General features: G+C 38.5%; 1 protein-coding gene and 1 pseudogene across 3 annotated transcripts; one reads left to right on the forward strand and one right to left on the reverse strand.

The window, feature by feature from the left end:
• The first annotated feature begins 16,088 nt into the window (after positions 1-16,088).
• On the forward strand, positions 16,089-24,498 carry LOC148732058 (protein mono-ADP-ribosyltransferase TIPARP-like). Of its 3 annotated transcripts, none has more exons than XM_088756301.1 (6): positions 16,089-17,470; positions 19,008-19,164; positions 19,484-19,670; positions 20,293-20,504; positions 20,812-20,979; positions 23,225-24,498. In XM_088756301.1, the coding sequence occupies exons 1-6, from the start codon at positions 16,465-16,467 to the stop codon at positions 23,667-23,669; spliced, it is 2,175 nt and encodes a 724-aa protein (XP_088612427.1). In that variant the 5' UTR covers positions 16,089-16,464; the 3' UTR covers positions 23,670-24,498. The 3 variants fall into 3 exon arrangements, with proteins under 3 accessions (XP_088612427.1, XP_088612429.1, XP_088612428.1); XM_088756303.1 differs by having other exon boundaries at positions 16,132-16,806; XM_088756302.1 differs by having other exon boundaries at positions 16,828-17,470; positions 20,296-20,504.
• LOC148732059 (uncharacterized) lies at positions 21,741-22,421 on the reverse strand (annotated as a pseudogene).
• Positions 24,499-25,170: the final 672 nt, after the last annotated feature.

Consider the following 25,170-nt stretch of genomic DNA (forward strand, 5'->3'; position numbering starts at 1 on the left):
TAATTGCTCGTGAATTCTGCATACAATTAAAACTACAGAACATTTCATAAAGGACAACCGATCATTTAACATACTTTTCTCCCAAGTATGATCTAATTGTTTTTTATTTAAGATTTTTGTAGCAAAACCATACCGCGAGCTGTGTATGATACAAAAACTTAATTTTATTGTTTGTAATCTAAAACAGAATCTCTCAATTTTCATTGTTAGGTTTAGATTTGTAAAAGCAACTATGTCGAATAAAATAAGAGCCATCGTGTTGAAGAGTACAAGTATCCTTATTGCCCCAATGCCGATTGTTGAAAAGACTATCGCAATAGCTATTTTGTGGAGTGCAAGTATCCTGGTCGCTCTAAGGCCAATTGTCGCAGAGACTATCGCAGGAGCTGTTGTGTAGAATGAAAATTATCCTGGTCGCTCTTAGGCCGATTCTCGCAAAGACTTTCGTGAGAGTGTGGACAAAGTGTTGAAGCCAAATATGTTTACTGTCTTCAACATCGAAACTAAACAATTTATGCAAATGAAGGCGAGAATTCTGAGAAAACGACAGTGATCTCAATTGTAAGATCGATCTGAAGATAAAAGGCCTTTATTTACGTATCAAGAAAAGTGGCTCAACTTTAATTAAAATTGGCTTTGTTATACAAGCGAAAAATGACCCTGTATGGCCACTTTTGAACAATGGCGCATCAGATTCAGAACACACGAGGGATTTGTCGAAGTTTCCGATTAGCATACGAGCGGGAAATTTAAACGCTGGGAAAGACTAGACTTTAGAACTATCACGACTTTAGTTTAGAACTAAGACGGTGTCTAGAGAGAGATTTATACGCACGGTCGATTGAAATCCAACTGCAATACTAAAAAAGGAAGAAATGTTTTGAACTGAATACCTTTGTAAAGATTGTTTTCGAAGAGATATTTAGATGCACAAGTACTGTACTGGAGAGAGTTGGTCTGAATGAGACACATAACGTATTTTGAATTCTCGATGTGTGTATGCTCGATGTGTGTATGCTCGATGTGTGTATGCTCGATGTGTGTATGCTCGATGTGTGTATGCTCGATGTGTGTATGCTCGATGTTTAGTTTATTTTAGTTTAATACTCGCCACAGTTCAACAAATAAAAATAACTAATCTACATTACATAGTACCAAGAAAGAAAAAGTAAAAATGGAGTGGCAGGAGAGAGGTACAGAACTTTCGTCCCAATTAACACCTAGCCCCTAATGTGCATTTCCACATTAGCGGTCAATTTTTTTCTGGGGTAGACCATTGAGAGTTGACTCGACGAGGCAAATTTACACTACCCACTCCCCCGAATCGGCTAAATCAGCGGTTTATTGTCCCTTGGGGTACTCCGGTGACAATTTACCTGTCGTGTGCAAATATGCGCTACCCACTCTCCCAAAATTGCTAAATTGTCATGACGAAATTTTGTTTTCCAATTTGTCGCGAAATTTTTCGCGTCGCTTCGGCCAAAGTCCCTCAGCGCTACAAAGAACAAAAGGACTATTGTTTAAAACTTAATGTGAGAAGTTGAGAATAGTTGGTTTGCACGTTACGTCATCGCCGCCCTGTTGGTGGACGCAAACAATAGATATCTCCGTATGATGCACGATCCTCGCAGTAGATAGCGCTATTTATGCAATAGCGAAAATCAGACCTGAAAAACAAAAACAAAAAAAAAATCAGGCCTGTACGGGACTCGAACCACTGACCTCTGCGACACTAGTGCAGCGCTCTACCAATTGAGCTAACAAGCCAACTGGGAGCAGGCCGTTAAGTTGATTCGTAATAAACCCGTGAAAGTGATAAATGAGATACAATGAATATATGAAGTTCATATATTTTGAACTGCGGTATTAGATACGTATGATGCACGATCCTCGCAGTAGATAGCGCTATTTATGCAATAGCGAAAATCGGATCATTCAAGGTTTCCGGGAAACGAGCCCAAAAGCCCCTGATCAAAAACGACCACGATTCCTCGTTTTGCCAAGCTTCGACATACGAGCCTCGTTTTTCCAATCGAGCCTCGATTTTTCAATCGTGCCTCGATTTTGCAATCGAGCCTCGATTTTGCAATCGTGCCTCGATTTTGCAATCGAGCCTCGATTTTCCAATCGAGCCTCGATTTTGCAATCGTGCCTCGATTTGGGAGGGAGCCTGGGGCGAGCGAGAGCGGTCATGTTCTGGAAAAATTGTCGACTTTAATTTGTGAACTCGGGAAGTTTTCGAGGAAAGAAATAAAGAAAAAAGGGAGAAAGAAAGAAGGAGAGTAAGAAAGAGAAAAAGAATGAAACACCATATTCTGGTCGAACTGCAAATTTCCTAAAATTCCAGAGATTATGTGGTTCGCGCCATACGAAAAAGACAAGAAAGAAAAAAACAAGAAAATAACAAGATCAATGAGAGTTCTTATCAGTTAAAGAAAAAATTATAGTCTGCCTTTCGTAGACATTCCATCTTTTTTTAAAAAAAAAAAAAAAAGCGAAAAGAATGCGAACGAGAAATAGCCCGGTATCGAAACTGGATTTTTGGGTGGTCACTAACACTTCGCCCTTTTTTTTTCTTTTTTCCACAGTTTAGGTATATTTGAGTGATTCAGCTTTCTTTCAGTTTTCGTTCATCTTTCTTTCCTTCGTTTATCATTAACACAGTACGTTTCATTTTATAGTTTAACAACTAAAAGAAGTCGTGAAGCTCTATTTCATGCTATCATTATTATTATTTCTTTCGTGGCACAGATTAAAAACAACGTTGGGGTTTAGCTTTAATAGCATTAGTTAGTATAACGTAATGTGTTTGCAGATCTGTTTTCTTTTCTCCTAAATCTTTAGGTTATAGCAGCATCCTTTTCCGATCGCGTGTCGCTAAAGTGCCTTCTACAAGAGCCTTCTACAGTCCTCCAACCCACGGTAAGTTCTTCTACAAGCTCCAAGCAATCTTGGACGATCTTTGGTTGAAAATATTCAACATTATGATCATGGATGACTTTGACTCCAATATCAAAACAAGTATGGGGAAGCGCTTGTTAAAAGTGGCTACACATTTTGGTTTAGAGAATGTGATTGAAGAACCGAGTGGGATTACGGAATCTTCAAACACAACCATAGACCTGATCTTTACATCCAACAAATCCAAGGTGAAACTTGCAAGCGGTCATGACCCAGGGATTTCTGATCTCCATCTTGAATATGCTTTGGTGAATTTGCGAAGGCAAAAGTCAAGTCCTGTGATTAAATAAGTGACTTATTTTAAGAGCCTTAACTCTGACCATCTCAGACAGGACCTCGATACATCATCCTGGAGTATTTGTGGAACTTTTGATGATGTGGGTTATGTTGCTTGGGCCTGTGAGTATTTGTATAAATACATAATGAATGAGCGTTTAAAATCCTGTAAAGTAAAGGTTCGCACCAATGGACTGAAGTGGATGAATAGCAATATCATCAAGGAGATGAATAGGAGATATGTCTTGTTAAGAAAAGTTCAAAGGAACCCAAGTGATACAGATGCATGGAAACGGTATTGCAAAAAAACGTAATCTTGTAACTAAGATCAGGAGAGAAGCTGAAGCTGAATATTGGAAAGTTAAATTTTAAAGTGCAAAGAGCTCAGGTGACTTTTGGAGGTTGGTACGCCGGTGAAATGCATGGCAAATCAAAAGGCAATGTGAGTGCAATTAAAAATGAGGATGGAATTATTACAATAAATTTTAAACACAAGGCTGACAGTTTCAATGACTTCTTCTCTAAAGTTGGTGAGAGGCTTGCAAATGATATTCTAACAGATACCAGTGGTAATGAACATCAGCACATTTACCAAATTACACCTACTATTGAGCCAGTACAACTTAATGTCCACAAGATTAAAAGGGTGATCGATAAAAGAGTTAAGCCTGGAAAAGAATGTGGCCCTTACAACATTACCTCAAGGGGACTCAAACTTGAAGGAGATGCTGTAGCAGTTGGCCTGTCTTATGTGATGGAAGTAAGTTTAAAATCCCCAATTTACCCTCCTCGATGGAAGCTGAGTAAAGGGAAAGCTGTACCCAAAAAGTTACATAGCTCCTAAAGAGGTGACTTTAGGCCTATTTCTCTATTGTTTATTCCTTGCAAAGTGTACGAGGGCATAACAGGAGATTCCATTGACTGCCATTTTAACAAGTCCAACAAAAGCCAGTGGATTTTTAAAACTGGCAGGTCAACAGAACTCTTAATGCTGCACCTGACTGAAGTTTGGAGACACGAACTGGATAAAAAAAAACTGTGGGGGTACTGTTTATAGACTTTAAAAAAGGCATTTGATTACATTTGTCATAACACGATGGCCCTCAAACTCCAAGCCTTTAGATTATCAGGGAACCAAAACAATCTGATTGAAAATTACTTATCTGAGAGAAAACAGTTTGTTGAGCTTAAGGGGCAAAGATCTAATGAAGTGACCGTCAAGTTTGGCGTACCCCAGGGACAGTACTTGGCCCCTGGCTTTTTAGTATTTACGTCGATGATCTGCCTGAAGTGCCTAGTTGTGGAAAGATGGAAATGTTTACTGATGACACAACTCTCTATTGTATAGGCAATTCCATTGATGATGTCAGCCTTAAGATCCAAACTTATTTAACTGATATAGCTAAGTGGTGTAGCAGGAACGTTTAACAATTCATCCCGATAAAACTGAGGTTATGCTTCTTACCCGTAATGCTTTCATTGGTCCTTTAAGACCAGTCAAACTGGTTGGTCATGCCATTAACTTTGTCAACAAGTCATACTATCTTGGGTTTATGATTTACAAGAAGTTAAGCTTGGACCCCACATCAAAGATCTATCAATATCTATGGTCAAGAAGGTAAAGCAACTGCGCAGGTTCAAAAGCCCTCTCTCTCATATCTTGGAGTCCATATATTTTAAGGGAATTTTACCAAGCATCACTTATGGAATCTTTTGTATGGGGTAAGCAAAGTTAGGTGTTTCTCAGTCAATGTTATCTATTGCAAGGACCTCTTCTATCGACTGTCGATTAACAACTGAAGTAGTATCTAGTGTTTTTCTATTCAGTCTGTGAAGAACTGATAACTTTACTATTTTATTTGCGGGCAATAATACTTCTTCCTTCATTTAAAACATATCTTCATTTAATCAGGTCTTAAAGCCTTGGTCAAACAAATTTATCGCGTTGATTGCATCATTGTCGGTATTCAACAAATTGACGTCAATTTTCCATCGTCTTTGCAGTGAAACCACTTGGCTGCGCCTCGTGGTTTCACTTAGTTTTGAACATTGTTGAAGTCATTTCTATGATCAGTAAGGTTATAGATCGTGGAAAATTGATATCAATTTGTTTTTTACAATAAAATTTATGACTTTGTTAAGCCTGTTTCCAGAAAATCCCGCGCGAGCGTAATGCATCATTTTTATGATCTATAACCTTATTGACAATGGCTCTACTGAACCAACAAGCGCGTGAGAATTTCTACGTTTATTGTAAAATATTTCTTAAACTAACTTTTTTAGTTGTAAGTTGATAATTAACTAATCGTTTCCTTAGGCCGCCGCCAAGAAATGTAAAAGGAAATTCCAAAATCTTTGTTAACTTACTTCCTACTCACAAAGACCAATTTTTTTATTTAATTTTTTCTTTTTCAGTTTGTGAACAAGACATCTCTCCTACACGTTTTCTTGTTGAAGCCACTCATGGACATGGTAAGTTTACTTACATATATCTTTCCCCTTTATCAGTAGCAGCGCGGGTGGTACGTCATTTTTAGGATCCATAATTTTATTGACAATGCCTCTCGACCAATAAATACGTGAGAATTTCTACGGTTATTGCAAAATATTTCTTAAAATAACTTTTTTGGTTGTAAGTTGATAATTAACTTATCGTTTCATTGGATTGCCGCCAGTAAATGTAAAAGGAAATTCCAAAATCTTTGCTCATTTACTTGCTACTCACATTGACCCGTTTTTTTTATCTAATTTTTTTTCTTTCTCAGTTCTTGAACAAGATACCTTTTCTATACGTTTTCATGATGGAGGACATTGTAAGTTTACTTAAGTAGATCTTTCCCTCTATTAGTAGCAGAGAAGCTTTTCATTGGGAATGTCAACTTATCAGACTTGTTCCGAGTACTTTTTCTAACTTTATTACATCCATTTTGAAATCACTGGTGGTCCCTGTAATCTGATTGGCTCTAATTGGTGCGATTTATTCACGAATCGCACCAGTTTTTGCTCTAAATCGTATCATTTTACGCTTGACTGAGTTTTGGACACATGACATCAGTCTTTCTGTTTTGCATACAAAATAAGATGTAAAAGCGTTTCTGGTTCCACTTTTTATTTAAAAACCAGCTCAGTACTGCATCAGTAAAATATTTTGAATTGACCAAGTCCGATTTGGGTGATTTCAAAATGGATGTAATAAAGTGGTAATTGAACTTCACGTCGTGCAATTTTGGTGTGAAATCATACTTGTGATTTCAAATCGAACTTGCGTTGCGCGCTCGTTCGATTTTGAAATCACGCGTATGATTTCAGCCCAAATTGCACTCCACTCAGTTCAATTACCATTATTTATCAACATCTGACTAGTAAATCAAATCCCTGATTTATCATCACCCACAGAGTGAATGACGGACTTGCTGGCTGAAAGACAGACTGACTGTTTGACCTACTGAAAGCTGGGCTAGAGCATCGTTGGTTAACTTTTCCCTCTTCCCTACGTTACAGAAACTAAGCTTCACGTTAGAAACGTCAGTTTATGAAAATGAATCATAGCAGGTTAATTAACTTTAACACGTTTTTAATGATAATCAAACGGTGATTGACAAACTGACTGACCGACATATTGTGTCCCTAGCTGAGTGACTGACTCACTGACTCACTGACTCACTGACTCACTGAATCACTGACTCACTGACACACTGACTCACTGACTCACTAACTCACTGACTCACTGACTGACTGGTCGATTGGCATGACCGACAGACTGACTGACTCACTGACTGACTCACTGACTGACTCACTGACTGACTGACTGACTCACGGACTGACTGGTTGATTGGCATGACTGACAGACTGACTGACTGACTGACAGACTCACTGACTCGCTGACTGGTCGATTGGCATGACTGACAGACTGCCTTACTGAGCCACTCGCTGCCTGATTGGTTGACTGACTGACCATCTGATTTACCTTGATCTTAATGTGACAGAATTGAGTCTGACGCCGGGTGAAACGGCTTAAAGTCATTTAGGCTAAGCTGACTCTTAGGCTAGTAGTTCTTTAACTCATTAGAAAATGCTCGTAGGGTTACTGATCGAAGAGGTCAAAAGAATGCCGGATTATATCATGGTTCTCATTGTACTTTAGTGTCTCAGGAAATGTTTTAATCGAAGGAGAAAATAACAAATAGCGAAATGGTAGCTCTCGTTTAATGATTTTTAAGTTGTGCCCTGTGTAAATTCTTATGTAAAAATTTTGATGAAATGGCTTAAAAACACCGTTTTTTATGAAGGACAATTGCAATTTAAATATTTTGTCTTTCTAAAAGCAGGGAAACCACACGCAGCTGATTGCTTTGAACAGTGCTTAGAAGGCGAGAGCTGCTCAAATGTTCATTACGCTATGCCTTATCAATGGCAATACACATTACACCACACTAGTGGTGAATGGAAAAGCTTCAGCGAGAAAGACAACTTGGCGTTGGAGAAGCTCTTTTGTGACCCGAAGTTTGAGGGACTGACGAAAATTTACCCTAATCAAATTATTAAAAGGTAAGTTTTTTGCGAAATTTTGATTGTCGAAGCTAAGAAAGTATCGTTCATTATCATATTGAAAACAAAACCTCATTAAAATTAACTTTCAACGTACTTTAAAACACGCCTACTACAAAACTAGTTTCGTCCACAGACCTCTTCAGTTGTATGCAATGTTTCGTTTCGTTTCGTTGTTTTGTTAGAAATTTCAAATCTCAGACCACGTCATATAACGTTGCACGTTGCATATAACGTAAAATCTAACAAGTAATTGTTGAGCCAAAGAATGTGCCTCATACTTTGAACATTTTTCTAACGATGAAACTTTGCTGAGAATCATGCTGTTTCTGCGTATCAGCTTTTTAAAAGAAAAGAGAAATAGTGAAAAATGATGAGGATGAATGCGTGATTCATGATTACCAGTTTTACGAAGCCATGAGTTATGTCCCTGGCCTAGAAACCTTCATGACGTTGGGTTCCAATTCAAATAGCGGCACTAAGCAAGCAAGAATTTTGGTCTCTCTCGATTTAAAGGGTAATTATTCTCCCTAGATTTTCCCGAGCGAGTGATTAAGATATTGGGGTGCGATGGGGTCTAATACACTAATGTTTGGAGTTGCGTTTCATTTAATAATTCGAATAACAATGCTTTCTTCACAAAGAATATGCCCCCTTTTGTTTTAATGTTTCCGATGATTTAAGCGCTGGACTCCAAATCGAGTCTATAGTAAGGAGTTAGAAGTTCATATTTCTCAGATCAAGTGAACCCTGTGCACCTTTTGTCTAAAATGCTTCATGTGAGAGGGGAGTCAGGGGCATATTCGCGCCGGCCATTCATCTACTGACGCGCCATGAACCTTACAACAGTCTAGTCATAGACATCCTCGATATACGTTTATGATATTGCGACTCTTCAATATTCTCCCATACATTTCTTTATATACATTTCTTTATACCAGACATACATTTCTTTATACCAGACATACATTTCTTTATACCAGACATACATTTCTTCATACCAGACATACATTTCTTTATACCAGACATACATTTCTTTATACCAGACATACATTTCTTTATACCAGACATACTTTCTTTCTACCAGACATACATTTCTTTATACCAGACATACATTTCTTTATACCAGACATACATTTCTTTATACCAGACATACATTTCTTTATACCAGACATACATTTCTTTATACCAGACATACATTTCTTTAAACCAGACATACATTTCTTTATACCAGACATACATTTCTTTATACCAGACATACATTTCTTTAAACCAGACATACATTTCTTTATACCAGACATACATTTCTTTCTACCAGACATACATTTCTTTATACCAGACATACATTTCTTTATACCAGACATACATTTCTTTATACCAGACATACATTTCTTTATACCAGACATACATTTCTTTATACCAGACATACATTTCTTTAAACCAGACATACATTTCTTTATACCAGACATACATTTCTTTATACCAGACATACATTTCTTTAAACCAGACATACATTTCTTTATACCAGACATACATTTCTTTATACCAGACATACATTTCTTTATACCAGACATACATTTTTTTATACCAGACATACATTTCTTTATACCAGACACGCCGCTTGTGTGGGCACCCTGTGGTGGGGTAGGTCACTGTTACCTTTCAGTAGCAATGTTCGCCCATTGAGGGGTCCATTTCCCAAATCGATCCGTCTCACCTCATTCTCCATTTGCTTTATTGAGTGTTGTGCGGAAATGGCACCCAAAAGATCCCATATTGCTTCTGAGGCATGGGCTTTTGAATCTTTTCAAATTGTATTTGAAAGCTAACACATAAATCACCAATCAAAAGAGTGTAGGGGAAAAACAAACAGATGAAAAACTGGGCGAAAATGAACAGGAAAAATAAAGATGAAATATTATCCTCACTACTACCTGCATGTAAAATAGTTTACTTTCGATTTTCATCTAATATCTTAATTCAATTAACAATGTTACGTTTTGTACAACAAAAAATTATGAAATAATAATTATGGCAATAATTATAGTGATAATAACAAGATAAAGAAGAAAAGGAAATTATCAACGATACGAAGTGATCCACGAAAAAGAACAAACTGGGAAAGAAACTTCTGACAACCCAAGCGTAACGTGAGTTCATCAGATTTTATCAAATTCTTCAACCGTTCATACGGCACACCTCTTTTGCCTGTCCGATAAGAACGAGCTTAGAAGTGACTTTCTTTCAGGAAGGCGCGGTTTTTGTAGGGACACAAATGACAAAAAATTTCACAATTTCACAATTTCAAGAGAATTTCAAGAAATTCAATTCAAATTTCTTGAAATTCAATTTCAAGAAATTCACAATTTCAAGAGACACTAAAACCTTCGTAGCCAGTAACGTAACGAATAATTATCAAAGAAACTTTACAATGATGGGCGTTTTATCATTGGCATTAGTTTTTCTTTGTTTCTGATCGATAAACATGTGAAAGCTTGTAGTTAGGCAAGCAATACAAGCACATAATAACCTGTTAGAGCTAAATAACTAATTAGTTCACTATATCTTACTTTACTGTGTCAATTTGTCCTCATTGATAGAAAATCACAAAATTAGTTCTATTTCCAAGGGAAAAAACCTACAAGAACTGATAGAGCAAGCTTTTCTCAATCAAAATAGACCAGACCATAAGTTCAATTTCAAGGTCAAAGTCCTCAGCCCTCAGTCAATGATGGTAATAAGCTAGTATATGTTCGGTTTGTTTCAGACGTAGACATCGACTCATTTGCGACGAGAAGGTATGACGAATGTCACACTAGAAATCTTCTTTATAGCCGCAGTCGTAAGTGTGGAGCCTGGTGACTAAGATTAGACGCAGCTGGGGAGGTAGGTGCCAAGCATTCTGGCTGCACAGCATAACTGCACAACCACTGAAACCAGTGGTCAAACGTTGAGCGTGAGCAAGGGGATCAATCTGGCCAGCCGCGCACAAATTACCAGCGCAAAATTTTAAACGAAAACACCAAGAGTCAACCTCTGGTGCAAGTAAAAGAAAATGAAACGTTCAGCATGAAAAATTTGTAAAATGAAGTGGCAGAAGACAGTCAAAACAAAGTAAAATCAAAGGACCCTCTTGGGTTTACTGTGTTACAAACACAGCTGGCTTTCTTTCTCGACTCTCAAAATAAACAATTCATTCTGGATTCCTATTAAAGCGAAATCTTTTTGCTTTGTATATAATAAATCCTTTATTGACTAAGCCAAAAGTAAAACCTATCTGAACTCGAAGTCTTTTACCGTCGTTTCTTACAATTTTGGCTAATTTTCTCACACTGAAATTATCATTCGCACTCAATAGAATATATTTTCAACTGATACTGACTTCATACATTACATTTGAAGAAGAATACAGTCCCTATCCTCGAAAAAATCCGTTCAAAACATCAGGAGCATCGACGAAGTTCTTCAGCTGCTTGAAAATACCGCTGACTAACAGGCGAGTTGATCATTTGGCAAGTTGTGAGAACATTGCCCCTAGGCTCCAGACCCCGCCAATTTCCCCCTTCCCCTTCCCCCTTCCCCCACCCGAACTGACTTTAAATTCCTTGAATAATCTCTTTGACAAGCAGCGCCAAGGATTTTATAAAAAATGAAGGCTAGAAAATATATGTTAATGATACTAATTAATCATTTGAAGCCTAATTTCAACCCTTTCCATCGGGAATTACCTAAGGATATAAAATGTGTAATTTAGTGGACGGTGCTTATTTACCCTAATAATGACCTAGTGTCGAAAACGTTGGGTTTGTACTTTTTAAATAAATTTTTGCTTTGTAAATAGCTAATTTTTAAACCTAGCTAAGATTGAAAGGTTCTAAAATAATTTTTTCTTTGAATTTATGCCTGTTTGTTCTCAAGGTCGTGTTTCAGAGAATCCGACGGAAATTGCGTAATACCGCTGGGATGAATTGTCTTAATTCAAAAGGAAAATTTCCCTGTCCAGGGCACGTCACGCCACATTTTTTCTTTCTCAATAGCAATAGAAGGACTCGGTCGGAGCGTAACTTCAGTCGCCTTCCTAACACTGAGAGCAAATTTCAGGATGAATTTTGTGATGTAAATGCGCATTTCCAATGTATAAATCATTACACTAATCAGCCTCACTGTGTGCCGTCAAGGAACTTGAGATTCAAGGTAGGTATATAAGAAGACTAATCACCTGATAGATAAATTTTTGTGATAACTGACTGTTCGCTGCGCAAACGGCATCTTTCTTGACAGAACAAAAAGATCGCTATATGCTGTCGCTTTCTGATCGCTACCCTTGTTAGTCAAAAGGACCTGGATATATTATGCGCTTTTAAGACAGTCACAACAGAAAAGAGAAAGCAAATATCTTAATCAAATACCATGACAATCGCTCCTTGCGGAAAACAAAAACATTTTCCAACCTTTTCTCACAGTAAAAGAAATATCTCTCAAAGTCTAACTTAAAACTGATAGAGGCAAAGGGTTATATTGAGGACCATTTAATAAGTTTTAAGACTAAGGAAAGTACATATACTGCAGGACTTTTCAAAAGCCTTCGCCTGCCAATATTCCTGCGTCATCACTTTCGATTTCTTCCAACAGTAATGTCCACCACAGCTTGTGGTATATTTTGGAAGACGCTAAGGAGAAACTAAAATACAATGTCCTATGTATTGAGAAAAAAACGCAAAGAATGCGCCTTCATCTGCTGTCGATTAACGAGTTGTATCCCTGTATACGCAATGTTGAAGTTTATGTAAATTCTGTGTGCAAACAGTTTCCGCTTCAGTTCTTTCATACGTCCTAGACTGTTCTCAGTCTGAATGGGTAAACAGCACTAGTGGTAATATTAAATTAACTACATCGTTCGTTTACAACTGCTACAATGCTGCCGCAAATTCGGATTTGTCTTCTCGTAAATTCCTTTAGGATCCCAAGGTTAAGAATTTTCAGTTTTCATGCTATGATTCTTCAACAACTAGTCGCAGGTTTTTGTGTTTTCAATCTGCATTAGTAAATGGTCAGACAAATATTTTCGTCTCGTCCGTCTCGTCTCCATTTCTAAATGTAAATGTGGGGTTTTCCTTGAAACGTGATCGGCTGTTTTTAATCGCTGTGACTCCTGATTGTAGAAAGTTAAAAGCCGTGATTTGTGAACGATATGCCAGTCGTGATACGTGAGACGAAGAAACTTTTTTTCCGTTATCCGTGTAACTGAAAAGAAAACGCATTTTTTGCCGTGAAAAACTACTTGCCGAAAATATAAAATCTCTTGACCAAGCCTGTTCGGTCAAGGTGGCCGAATTGGTCGGCGTTCTATTGTTTTGAGATCTGTCAGTTTGATGGGAAAAGCGTTTGTAAAAAAGGTTTGTAACCAATGCTTCTTGGCCTACGTCTCAAGCAAAATAAAAACCTGATTAAAATCAGCGAGTGAGCCCGCAATACCTCATGAATTTTAGTCAGAGTACTCTCTGCCGCAACAGTTGTCGCTTTAACATCTCAACGTTGATGCACAAGCACAGTTAAACTATTGCATTGGAGACTTATTACATTTAGGACTAAATGTTATCACATTTTTGACTTTATTACATTTAAGACAAAATGTTATTACAATTAGGACATTATTACACTTAGGAAAGTTATTACATTCAGGACTTCAACACATGCCTCCCACTGAGTGCAGAGCGTGTTCTGTGGTGAACTTCAAAACGAAAATGATGATATTAAAGGTGACTATCTCTACCAGCAAAGTTAAGCGTTTAAGCTGACCAAATCAATGGGAACTGCTTTTGGTGCATATTGCCCTCAAATTATTTATTGAATTTATCCTGGTTTCGATCAAGCAAAAAAATCAGTGAAAACTCGATCAATTATTAATAATGACACGTGCACTAGTCCATGAAAGGCTCCTGACACACGTTATTGAAACGAAACTGAATATTGTAGCCTCACTTTCATGAAAAATGCAGCGCAATCACCTTTTACGGCCGATGGCCTACAAATCTGCTTTTGCGAACTTCGTGAATGTTGCAGTAAACCAAGTGAAGTTCAAAATGGAAAACAAAATTTTGAAGACATACTATTTCTACTGCTGACATTAAGCAAAATTCTTCCCTACGGTATACTTTTTAGATACGACTCCAAGAGACATCGTTGAGGCGTTGAAAAGACCGAAACCGAAACGAAATTGTTTACATGGCAAGGCTTCTCATGCGGTTAAACAGCCTAAGATTATCCTTGATTCTATATCTACCATCATCCCTAACCAAGTAGGGGTCATTCAGGACAAAATGGATCCCTGGAATGGACATCTTTCGTCTATTTCCGAGGCAAGAAGAAAGGTAAATTTGAAAAAATGTCATTGCAAGAGTAAGGCATCGAATATTTGATAAATGATGATTAATATCTATAACCGGTTGACACAATCAGGCTCATAAAATTACACCCTGTAGTTTGTTAACTACTCGTTCTGTAAAAACAAAGTTCTTTATTCGCGCACACACTAATCCAAGTAATAAAATGTAGAGCCAAAATTCACGAGTTTTATACCTGCTAGCATTTTCGATATAATTACGGTCACACTACAATGTACACTAATTAGCAACGATTGTGTTGTGATAAAACGTAAACGGCGGCGTGAATTGCTGATTATGCAACACTAGGGGTCACTCAGGACAAAATGGATCCCTGGAATGGACATTTTTAGTCTATTTCCGAGGCAAGAAGAAAGGTAAATTTGAAAAAATGTCATTGCAAGAGTAAGGCATCGAATATTTGATAAATGATGATTAATACCTATAGCCGGTTGACACAATCGGGCTCATAAAATTACACCCTGTAAAAATACTCTATAATTATCAAATAAAAAGTTAGTACACTGGATTAAACTGTTCTGGACGTTTTACGGCAAATAATTAAAACAAGGAAAGCGACGCGAATATTTTTTTCATTGTCACAAACTTGACTAATTAAATTCCACGCATGGAAAATTACTTTCATAAATATTACGAAATGGGGACTTGAGTTACAGCTTATGCAAATTTGGTAACAAAATCACAAAAATACAAAAAATCAGGTAACCTCCAAGAAACCGGTTCTGCATTCTAAGAGTTGTTTCGCGAAGGTCATCGCTACGTGTTTGAGGATTTTTTTTTTGTCATGAATTAGAAGAGAAAGCACGACAAGGACTTTACAATTCATTTGACCACTGAAATGTCATACTGTCTTCCGACATTCGTTTTCTAAAACTCTTATTCCCGTCTTCCACCTTTTATAAAGATGGAGGCCTGTAGCTTGTGTTTCGTACCAGCCACAAAACACTGCAGGGTTAAAACGTAGTCAGCCAAAACCTTCAGACACTGCTATTTGTGTTTCTTGGAAAGATGTGGGACCATATTTCTGGGCCCGCCCTACTGGAGATTGGGTTTTAATTTCTCACCCCTTCTTGCAGAACAGAGAACCGTTAGTCTTAAAACCGGCAGAAAACATTTAGCCGTCAAGCATGAAAATTAACCAGATTTAACGGTGAGTCGTAAAACTTGTTAAACGTAAAAAAACATAGTTCATGCGGCATCTATTGAAAGACATTATTAACTGTTAGCCGTGAGTAAGCTCCCCTTTTATTAAACGGTCAAAATTATAAAAGTAAATAGAAAAATCTGGAATTAGAGTTTATTAAAATTTGAGGACATGCGTGCTTTTATAGGGTGGCGCGAATAATTTGCATACTATTTAGGTTTCAATGAAAATGCTAATTTTCCTTCTGTTACACCTTAAATTTTTTCAATTTTCTATGGACTTACCGAAGCAATAAACAATAGGTTTTTGACCAGTCATGGTGCTCGTCGTATCTCCGATATTTTTTAATTGTTTTGACACAAACATGGTTGGCTAAGCTTTATCCTTGATCAAATAAGCGTTGGGAAATAATAAACGCAAAAATAATACGCAGAGTGTTTTCCTTCGTGACTTTCACTACGAGTAACAATTTCCATCATAATCAGCATATCTTAAGCAAAGTTTAATTTTAGTGAAATTCCTTCTTGATTTTCCGCTGTAGCGGGGGCCCACAAATTTGCGCAATATAAATATTAAATTAATATTATTATTATTTCGACTGAGACTGAGGCCTGCAAAAACTGTTATCGTTGCTGTCGCGCGATTCATGCCTCATCATTAAAAAAATGCCGCTAATCCTTCAGAATCATTCTCATCTAAACTCAGCCATCCCTTTCTTTTAATCCTTACAATTTAGGTGACTATATCTTCATCAGCAAAGTTAGAACTTTGTTGAAGAGCTCAAGGTTGCTGAAGATCGAAGGCAACTGGTAATTCAGCGTTACCAGTGGAAAAACAATTAATATCGCGAGGGAAAACGTTGATTAACTTCCCGTTTCAAACGCGCGTTCGTAGTCATTCCTCTGTTACTATTGACACGGTATTGAGACGAAATCGAAAATGCTAACCTCGCTTTCGTGAGAAATCACGCAATCACCACTTCCGGCTTGAACACCTGCTTTCGCATTAATAGATTTGCGAACTTCACAGATCAGGCTTCAGAATACTCGACCGAAGGCCGTTTGAAACGGTAAACGAGACCTAGAAGATACACGACTCTTACCGCTGATACTGAGCAAAATTCTACGATACATGATGCCTTCAAAGAAAGAACCGAAGAGACAAAGGAGAAGTGTCGAACAGAACGAGTGGAATGGTTTTCGTGGCAAAGTCTTCAATACGGTTAACCAGACCAAGTTGCGCGTTAACTCTTTATGTACCATCATCCGCAACAAAGCAAAGATGATCGACAACAAGATGGATCGCATAAATGGACATTCTTCGGCTGGTTATGGGGCAGTTGTGGCGATAAAAATTGTTGCCATGTTGTTCATGATAGTGGTTGCGGTCGAGTGCGTATATCATTTTCGATCTTCGTTCTGGTTGCTGTGTGGATTATCGATTTCCCTCGCTCGTTTCGCTTTCAAAATAATAGTGAGTATTGCAATGTATACCTTCTATGGTATCTCGAAAATCGTAATGGGATTGCTGAGAGTTGCCATATACTTCCTCAGGTCCACCACGTTATTCGCATTATATGGCGTGTTCAATATTTTGCATTACCTAATTACATTTTTCTCGGATTGGGCCTTAAATTTAAGAATGGACTGGAGAAGTTTTTTCCAACTGTGTTATTTGTATGGCGTAGTGAAAATGTTGTTGCTTTGGAACAAACAAGGCACAAGAAATTTTTGTGTCAAGATTTCTCGCGCCAATGAAGTAGTCAAAAGACGCTTCGATTCCATGTTTTCCGTTATCAGTAACCACGCCAAGAGGTACTTCGATCCTATGTTTACCACCTTCAGTAGCCAAGCAAGAATCATTCAAGAGAATCTGAATCGTTTGAGCACACATTCAGTTGCTGGTTACGAAGCAGCAGCGGCCATAAGAGTTTGTGTCATGTGTTTTGTTACCGCCATTGTTGTCAAGTGCGTCTGGGTGGCGATAAGATATTTATTCATTTTATTCATCTGCCTCTTCTGCTTAGCTGTGATGTTTATCTTTGGAGACACAAGAAATATCATTATAGAGAATACAAGTGCTTTCTTTCAGAATATACCGATTTCTTTCGGCAAGATTTTTATGGGATTGACAAACGGTAGGATACACGATTGAATGCTAATTGATTAATTAGGACTGACTGACCAACTGAGTAACTAACTGCTTGAATGACTAAGCGACCAACTGACTGACTTTCTAACTTACTGAAGGATGGACGGACTGACTCACTGACTGACTGACTAAATGACTGACTGGGTAGTTTGTCAACCACACCCTCTTTCACAGACTGATCGACTGACCATCCGAGAGACTGGCGGACTGTATGGCTAACGGACTGCTAAAGTTAGTTATCAGTTAACCTGAATGAATTACCAAATGATATGACTGGTTGGCTGATCCACTTGCTGAGTGATTAACCGACTGAACGACAAACTTAGTTACCAGATTGATCTGTCATTTGACTGGTTGTTCAAATAACTGGTACGCTGAGTGAGCGACAGGACCATTGAAATGAGTGATGGACTAAACGACTGACATGTTATGTGTATGACTGAATGACTGATCAACTAACCGACCAACTAAATTATTGATTGAGCTACTGAGTGACGAAAAAACCTACAGATTCGCTGATCGACCGATTTATCGATTGGTTAACTAACTTAGAGACTGACAGATTAACTTACGAAATGACCAACTAAGTGGACTGCCTCACACAATGAGTGACCGATTCATTTGACGAACTAGCCGACTACCGCCTCCCGTTTAGCTCAATGGATAGAGCACTGGACTGTTGTGCGGGAGGTCGAGGGTTCGAGCCCCGGCCAACCAACATTCAGGGTCTTAAAATAATTGAGAAGAATATGCTACCTTTCTATAACATCAAGATATGGTTAGATATTCTATTCGTCTCGGATAGGGATGAATAAATGGAGGTCCCGTCTCCTGCAGGGTTAGGGGCAGGAGACTTTAATTTCCCACGCAGGAGATTACTCTGTGATAGATGTCCTTCCCTGGGGTGGGATGGGTGGTTAACAGGACCCCCGTTGATACCAGTGTTTACTACACTGAACGGGGCTATCTTGTATCGATATAGATGTCTACTAATAACTGATTGACCGACGGACGGACCGACAAACCGGCCCACAAGCAAACTTACTACATTTCTGACTAACTGACAGAGATATTGACTGACAAATTGACTGTTTTGCTGGTTTAGTACTGTATGAATGTTTACTATCGAATGAATCCTGCATGACTCACTGGTTAACTGACTCACATGATAAGTGACTGACTGACCGACCTACCATGTGGCCGCTGAAGAACGGAAAACTTTTCCTTTGACGACTGACAAGCTAGTTGGTTCCTTCAGGAGCATTCTTTAAGTACTTATCACCTTTATTTGTTGCCATATGCTTTTCTACCCTTCATTTTCCACATTACTTATTTTGGACGATATGGTGCGATGGGGATTAATTAGGGAGGCAGGGCAAATTAGCTCACACTTTGATCCCCGGATCAAGGGATCTAAGAATGAGTATCAACAATTTCCTTGTTGTTAAATGCTGTTTTATCTCTCTTGCAAACAGTTGTTCACTCAGAAGTTGTGTTCTCTGATCAAACCCTTTTCTTGGCAGCTGGTTGTGAGTCCACTCTTTACCGCTGGCAGTTTAAAGAGGCAGATTCCTATTGGTGGGAAAATTTCGGCCCTTCAGACGATGTGACTTTGGAAAAGCTTTACTGTGACGTGAATAACCTGGAAGTTCTGTTGAACCTTACAGATACTGCGTTGAGGTAAATTACTGAGGCTAGACAAGAAAGACAAGAGTGAGTAGCTAACTGTTTAATATAAGATGGAAGTTTTTAGTTGAGCTGTGGGAGTATGTATAGCTCAATGCTGTGTAACCACAGACTCTCAAAAGACTACTGAAAGTTAGGCGATTTAGCCGAAATATTCTAGCGAAGCCAAAGCGTTCCAGCTGGTCAGATTATTTATACAAACGTTTGTTTCTATTTCAACATTACTTCACCTTGAGGCCCGGGAAGTTTTTTTTGTTTTTCATTATCTTTATCACAAATTGAAATGATCATTCCCTCTACTTCCTCTTTCCAGTGCATCATCATCACAAGTAAAAGTTAATTTCGAGGAGATGTCCATGCACTCACCCACATCTGCACAGTTCTTGCTCCGTCGATGGTCAACACCATCCTTCGTACAGGAGCAGAACAACAAGTCATCCACACAATGGGTTTGGTATTGGAAAGACAATGATGGTTGGAAGAAATACGCTGAAACGATGGTGAGTAAGATCGATCTTCGCAGAAGTGAACACTACTTAAGCAGTACTGAAAATAAGGCCTGAAAAAATTCAGGACTGTATGGGATTCGAACCCATGACCTCTGCGATACCGGTGCAGTGCTCTACCAACTGAGCTATCAAGCCGCAGTTCATTTCTTCAGTTCTTTAACCGCAGTTTATATAGATGATCTTTATATGTTCACAAGCGTCGACTCATCACTTCACAGGTTTATTACGAACCAACGCAATGACCAGCCCCGGGTTGGCTTGTTAGCTCAGTTGGTAGAGCAGTACATCGGTATCGCAGAGGTCATGGGTTCGAATCCCAATACAGGCCTGAATTTTTTCGGGCCTTATTTTCACAACTGCTTAAGTAGCGTTGATTTCTGCAAAGATCGATCTCACACTAACTTCTTTAACTGCAGTTCATATATATGATTTTCATATATTCACGAGCAATGTGGTACTGGTTTTGCAATTGGCCTCTTGTTAATGCGTGCTAGTGCAATTAATAATTAATTCAATATGAAGGATTTAGTGATTGACAAACAACAGGCTGAGAATGTTGTTTGCAACAAGCTTGAATCAAGACAGACCTCAAGTTCTATATCTTCTCTTTTAGCAGTCGTCTGGAGATATACAAGGAGAGATAGAGGCTGCCTATTTAAATGAAGAAGACACTTTTTCCTTTCGAAGCGGTTCTCACAATTACATCCTCAAATTCTACGAAACGCCTATGTACCAAATGAATATCAACCCAGACATTCAGACCATGCGGAAAGTGAGAAGAAGACCTGTGTTTGTTTCAAAACCAACATATCAGACCAAAAAGAGGTAAGTGACCCGTGGATTGTGCTGTTGCCAATTTCACTTACTTATATCTGTGAAAAAAAGAAGGACTTACTGGCTCGAATAGCACAAAGCAGTCCTTAAATTGTTTTTGTCTTAATTATATGCTGATGTCGGGGATGGGGAGTTCATTGCGTGTTGAGGTACTTACTATCAGGGAATGAGCTTTTATACCTGTTGAAAATCAAGATTTGATGTTTCCTAAAAGAATGCTCTTTAGTCCCTTCATCTCTGGCTTTAACATATAGCCATTCGTGTTTCTCTAATTTTTCCGTTTTTATTACATTTTTAGTTATCCGAGAGGCATGGTTGTAGATTTTGAACGAACTTGCTTGGAAAATGAAAGCGAAGAATACAGAGGAGTGAGTCGACTCTTTCACGAAACAATGCCAGAACACCAAGCTTACATAGTGATGGTGGAAAAAATTTGGAACGAAGAGTTATGTGAGAGATACCAAAGGTCAAACTTTTAAAGTGGCTAATAACGTATACTAGCAAGGAAAGATTATGTGCAAATTTGCAAGGATGACTGCCCATCTCACGTCTGAGGCTAACTCTACAATGATCTAGCTCATTTTAAAAAATTCAGTCTCCTGTTTGGATTACAAGGTAATTGGTTATATCAACTAAGTTGAAATTGTAAATGGCCACCGTAACGAATAAAAAAGCTGACGTTTCGAGCGTTAGCCCTTCTTCAGAGCGAATGGAGGAATTGTGGATTTTAGGTGGTTTTATATGCAGAAAGCGGAGCTACGCCATTGGTGGGAACATGGCAACGAGAAAAACATGAATAAATTAGTGGAATGAAAAGCGCTCGTTGATACCTGTGGGATTAAGAGTGCCGAATTGAAAGATTAACTTTTGTTCAAGAGTTTTCCGGCTTTCCGTGTTGCCTAAATGTATAGAAAGACCGCAGATTGCCATATGTTGTTTAGAATGATTAGGTAAATCAAAGTGTCTAGCGACTGGTTTTGATGCGTCCTTGTCATTCCTTTCCACGTCGCGAAGGTGTTCTCGGAATCGGTCACCTAGTCGTCTTCCTGTTTCGCCGATGTATAACTTTTTGCAATAAGTACAAGTTATGCAGTAAATAAAGTTAGCGGAGGTGCACTTGAAGTGGTCGGTGATTTTAATGGATCGCTTGGATCCCGATATTTTCTCAGCGTTGTAAATGAAGAGACAAGTTTTGCATCGTGCGCGAGCGCATTTAAAAGTGCCGGGTTAGTCATTAGTCTGGAATGAACTTCTGACCAAAAAATTGCCTATATTTTTGTTGCGTTTGAATTAAATAAGTGGAAGTTGCGAAAAGATAGCGCCAGTCTCTGGATCGTTTTGAAGTAATTTAAAGTTTTTAAGAATAATGGATTTAACTGAGTGGTTGTGAGGGTGAAAAGTGAGAGTGAATGGAATGCGGTCGGAATTTTCCTTCTGTGACGTTTGTAGTGCTGACTGTCGATCAATAAGTTGGGCGCCGTGGTGACCCGCTTGAACGACAGAAACAGAGTAACCACGTTTTTCGAAAAACTGGCACATTGACTCTGATTTGCGGGAAAAATTAGAGTTATCACTACATAAACGACGAAGTCTTAGAAGCTGAGAAAAGGGAATGGAATTCTTAACATGAGATGGATTCGAAGATGAATACAACAAGTAACTATGTGAGTCTGTTGGAACTTTGATATCTAAAAAGGAAAAAGAATTGTCGGAAATTTCTCAGGCACATTTTAGAGCCGTGTGAAAAGAATTGACTACAGTTATGAATTTAGTTAGCTCCTCTCTGGCAGAGGAGGTAGCGCCGATACAGTCGTCGATGTAGCGAACTTAGAGTTCAGGTTTGCAGCCAATGTATTGGCTAAAAAATTGGTGTTCAACAAAACCTACAAAAGGATTGGCATAGTTGGGTCAAACCTACAGACACACATAGTTACAACACGGAAAGCCGCAAAACTCTTGAACAAAAGTTAATATTTCAGATCGGCACTCTTAATACCATAGGTATGAACGAACGCTCTTCATTCCCCTAATTTATTCGTATTTTTCTCGTTGCCAGGTTCCAACCAATGGCGTAGCTCCGCTTTCTGCGTTTAAAACCACATACCACCCACAACTCCTTCATTCGCTCTGATGAAGGGCTAACGCTCGAAACGTCAGCTTTTTTATTCGTTACGGTGGCCAATTTACAATTTCAACTTAGTTGATATAACCAATTACCTTGTTACCCTCACCGACGCAGCACCACACTTTTTTAGAAACTTTCAGCCTTTATTGTTTGGATTACATCTAAGTGACGTTTGGTCCCTTTAAATCGGAGCTTTCAAAAACTACAGCAAAATAAACCACGAGAGCCGTTTATGTTTCTTTGCTTTGACTGTCTTCTGTTACTTTTTGTGGCTCCATCGCCAGTGTTGTCCAAAATTTACGTCCGCTCCGAGTAATCTATTTTCTTGCGCGAGATCAAAGTGTGCAATCCCGACAGGACAAGACGGGCCCCTCTTTCCCGCTCGGGTAGCCAGTCGGAACACAGAATTCGCTTCATATTTCCCACGGGCACAACCAGCGATATAACAGGCCGAACCGTTATCAAACAAGGAACCATGAAGTTATTAGTTTTCTCAAATGGGTATATGGTCAGTGCAGCTTGAGCACGCGCCTAAGAATTTAACTCTTTTATCGATTAACCCTTCTATCTTCTTCTCTCAATCCAGAAAGCGGGAAAGAATGAAAAAGAAACTGGAAGCTAAAAGGCACGATCAGATAGAGAACGATCAGATAGAGAAGTTCCTGTTCCATGGTACGTCATCAGATGTCGTTGATGCCATTTGCAAACAGAACTTTGACCACAGACTGCGAGGAAAGCATGGGACAAAGTATGGAAAAGGAAGCTATTTTGCTAGAGACGCCTCTTACAGCAATAACTACAGCAGTCTAAGTGGAGAAAAAACGAGATTCATGTTCCTCGCATGTGTTTTAACAGGGGAATATAAGCTCGGAGGGCAAGATTTTCGTCGACCGCCTCTGAAAGATCCAAATAATCCTGCCAGTGATTTGTACGATTCTTGTGTCGATGACGAGAATCAACCGAAGATCTTTGTCATTTTTAATGACGAACAATGCTATCCTTTCTATCTAATAAAGTATGAGCTGTCATAGTTTTAGGTATCAAAGACTGCTAAATCAAACTACGGCAGAAAGTCAGTCTCAAGCGCATTGACCCGATCAGTTCCAGAGACTATAAAATCCCATCGAGTATTGTAAGAAATTTGACAAATAGCTAGAACATGAGTAGACAAATGTTACCGTTTTACGTATTAATAAAGTCAGGTAAATCAAACTACTCTAGAAGGTCAGTCACAAGCACGTAAACCTGATCACTTCCAGTAGATCATAAAATGAAATCCCAATGAGTATGGCAACAAGTTTGTCAAACGGAGAATAAGTAAGAAAAAACAATTTAAAAATAGAAATAATGTGAGAATACTAGTCTAATGTACATCAAAAGTCTCTCAACGTGCCTTGGAGAGAAAAGTGGAGTGATCAGCAGTGAGATCATCAAGCATGTCAAAAGATCTACAACGCACGAGCTGAAATTCGAAAGAGTAATGTTATTTTGGACTGACCATTGTCAGAATATCTTACAGGCATATCAGCATGATTCTTTTTTTCCTAGAAAGAAAAATAATCAGGTTTAGAAAGTAGAATAAAAGCTCTTCATGAAGTCCTCAAGGTTTTCAGTCTGGTGAGACCTGATCGGTGTAGTTAGGCGAAGTGTTCGTTCTGTTTATTATTGGGATCAAATCAAATTCGAGTGGAGTTTTAGGGTTAGGGTTAGATTTTCAGTGTCCGTAAGCATTGTTGTGATTTTACGTTTTTTTCTTAAAGGGAAAATCATAGTTTAAATCAAATTTTGTTACAAGCTCACCAAGGGTTCTTTGTAAGTCTTAGTCCATGTTAAGTATTAAAATAAATTTTAATTTATTCATTTTGTTATTATTTTTTGCGGGAGGGGGGTGGTAAAGCCTTACGTATAGTTTCAGGTACAACATTGATTTCATTATATTTGACTGCTTTGTTGATCCTCAATTATTCCCACTATTCGAAGAAGCCATTGTCAAAATCGTGAAAGCATTTTTAAAAAGGCCGAAATGGTACTTGATACCTATCAAGTTCCAATTCAGTTGGTGCCAAAGCGAGCTTCCTTGTAATTGCTCGTCAATTCTACGTACAACGATCAATTCTTTAGACGGTCGACAGTACATGAGGGTCAGAAATACATGAATCACCTCTGTATGCGGTGTTCCGTATATGAAAAGTACGAGGATGTAGTTCAGTGGCGTACTGGAGTCATGTTTTGAAGAAAAAGTGACAAAAGAAATTAATCATGAGGAAGGTTTCCGGAAGCAAGCCAGTGGAACGAAAATTCAAGAGGAACTGTGATGTTCCTTTGCGAAATCAGCAGTAATAAAAGGCAAGCCAGTGGGGAAGGTCATTGTTACCTGTTTCAGCAATGTTCGCCCATTGACGGGTCCATTTCCCAAATCGATCCGTCTCACCTAGTTCTCCATTTGCTTTAGCGAGTGTTGTTCGGAAGTGGCACCCAAGCGATCCCGTGTTGCTTCTGAGGCAGAGACTTATAAATCTTTTCAAATTGTAT

The sequence above is a fragment of the Stylophora pistillata genome, chromosome 4 (assembly GCF_964205215.1).
Source record: "Stylophora pistillata chromosome 4, jaStyPist1.2, whole genome shotgun sequence".
Lineage (NCBI taxonomy): Eukaryota > Metazoa > Cnidaria > Anthozoa > Scleractinia > Pocilloporidae > Stylophora > Stylophora pistillata.

What these genes read in the sequence shown, in the direction of transcription:
- LOC148732058 (XM_088756301.1), top strand. Translation starts at nt 16,465, where the DNA reads ATGATGCCTTCAAAGAAAGAACCGAAGAGACAAAGGAGAAGTGTCGAA. An exon ending in TTTTATGGGATTGACAAACG is followed by an intron (nt 17,471 to 19,007) that starts GTAGGATACACG and finishes TTTTCTTGGCAG; the next exon opens with CTGGTTGTGAGTCCACTCTT. An exon ending in CTTACAGATACTGCGTTGAG is followed by an intron (nt 19,165 to 19,483) that starts GTAAATTACTGA and finishes TCCTCTTTCCAG; the next exon opens with TGCATCATCATCACAAGTAA.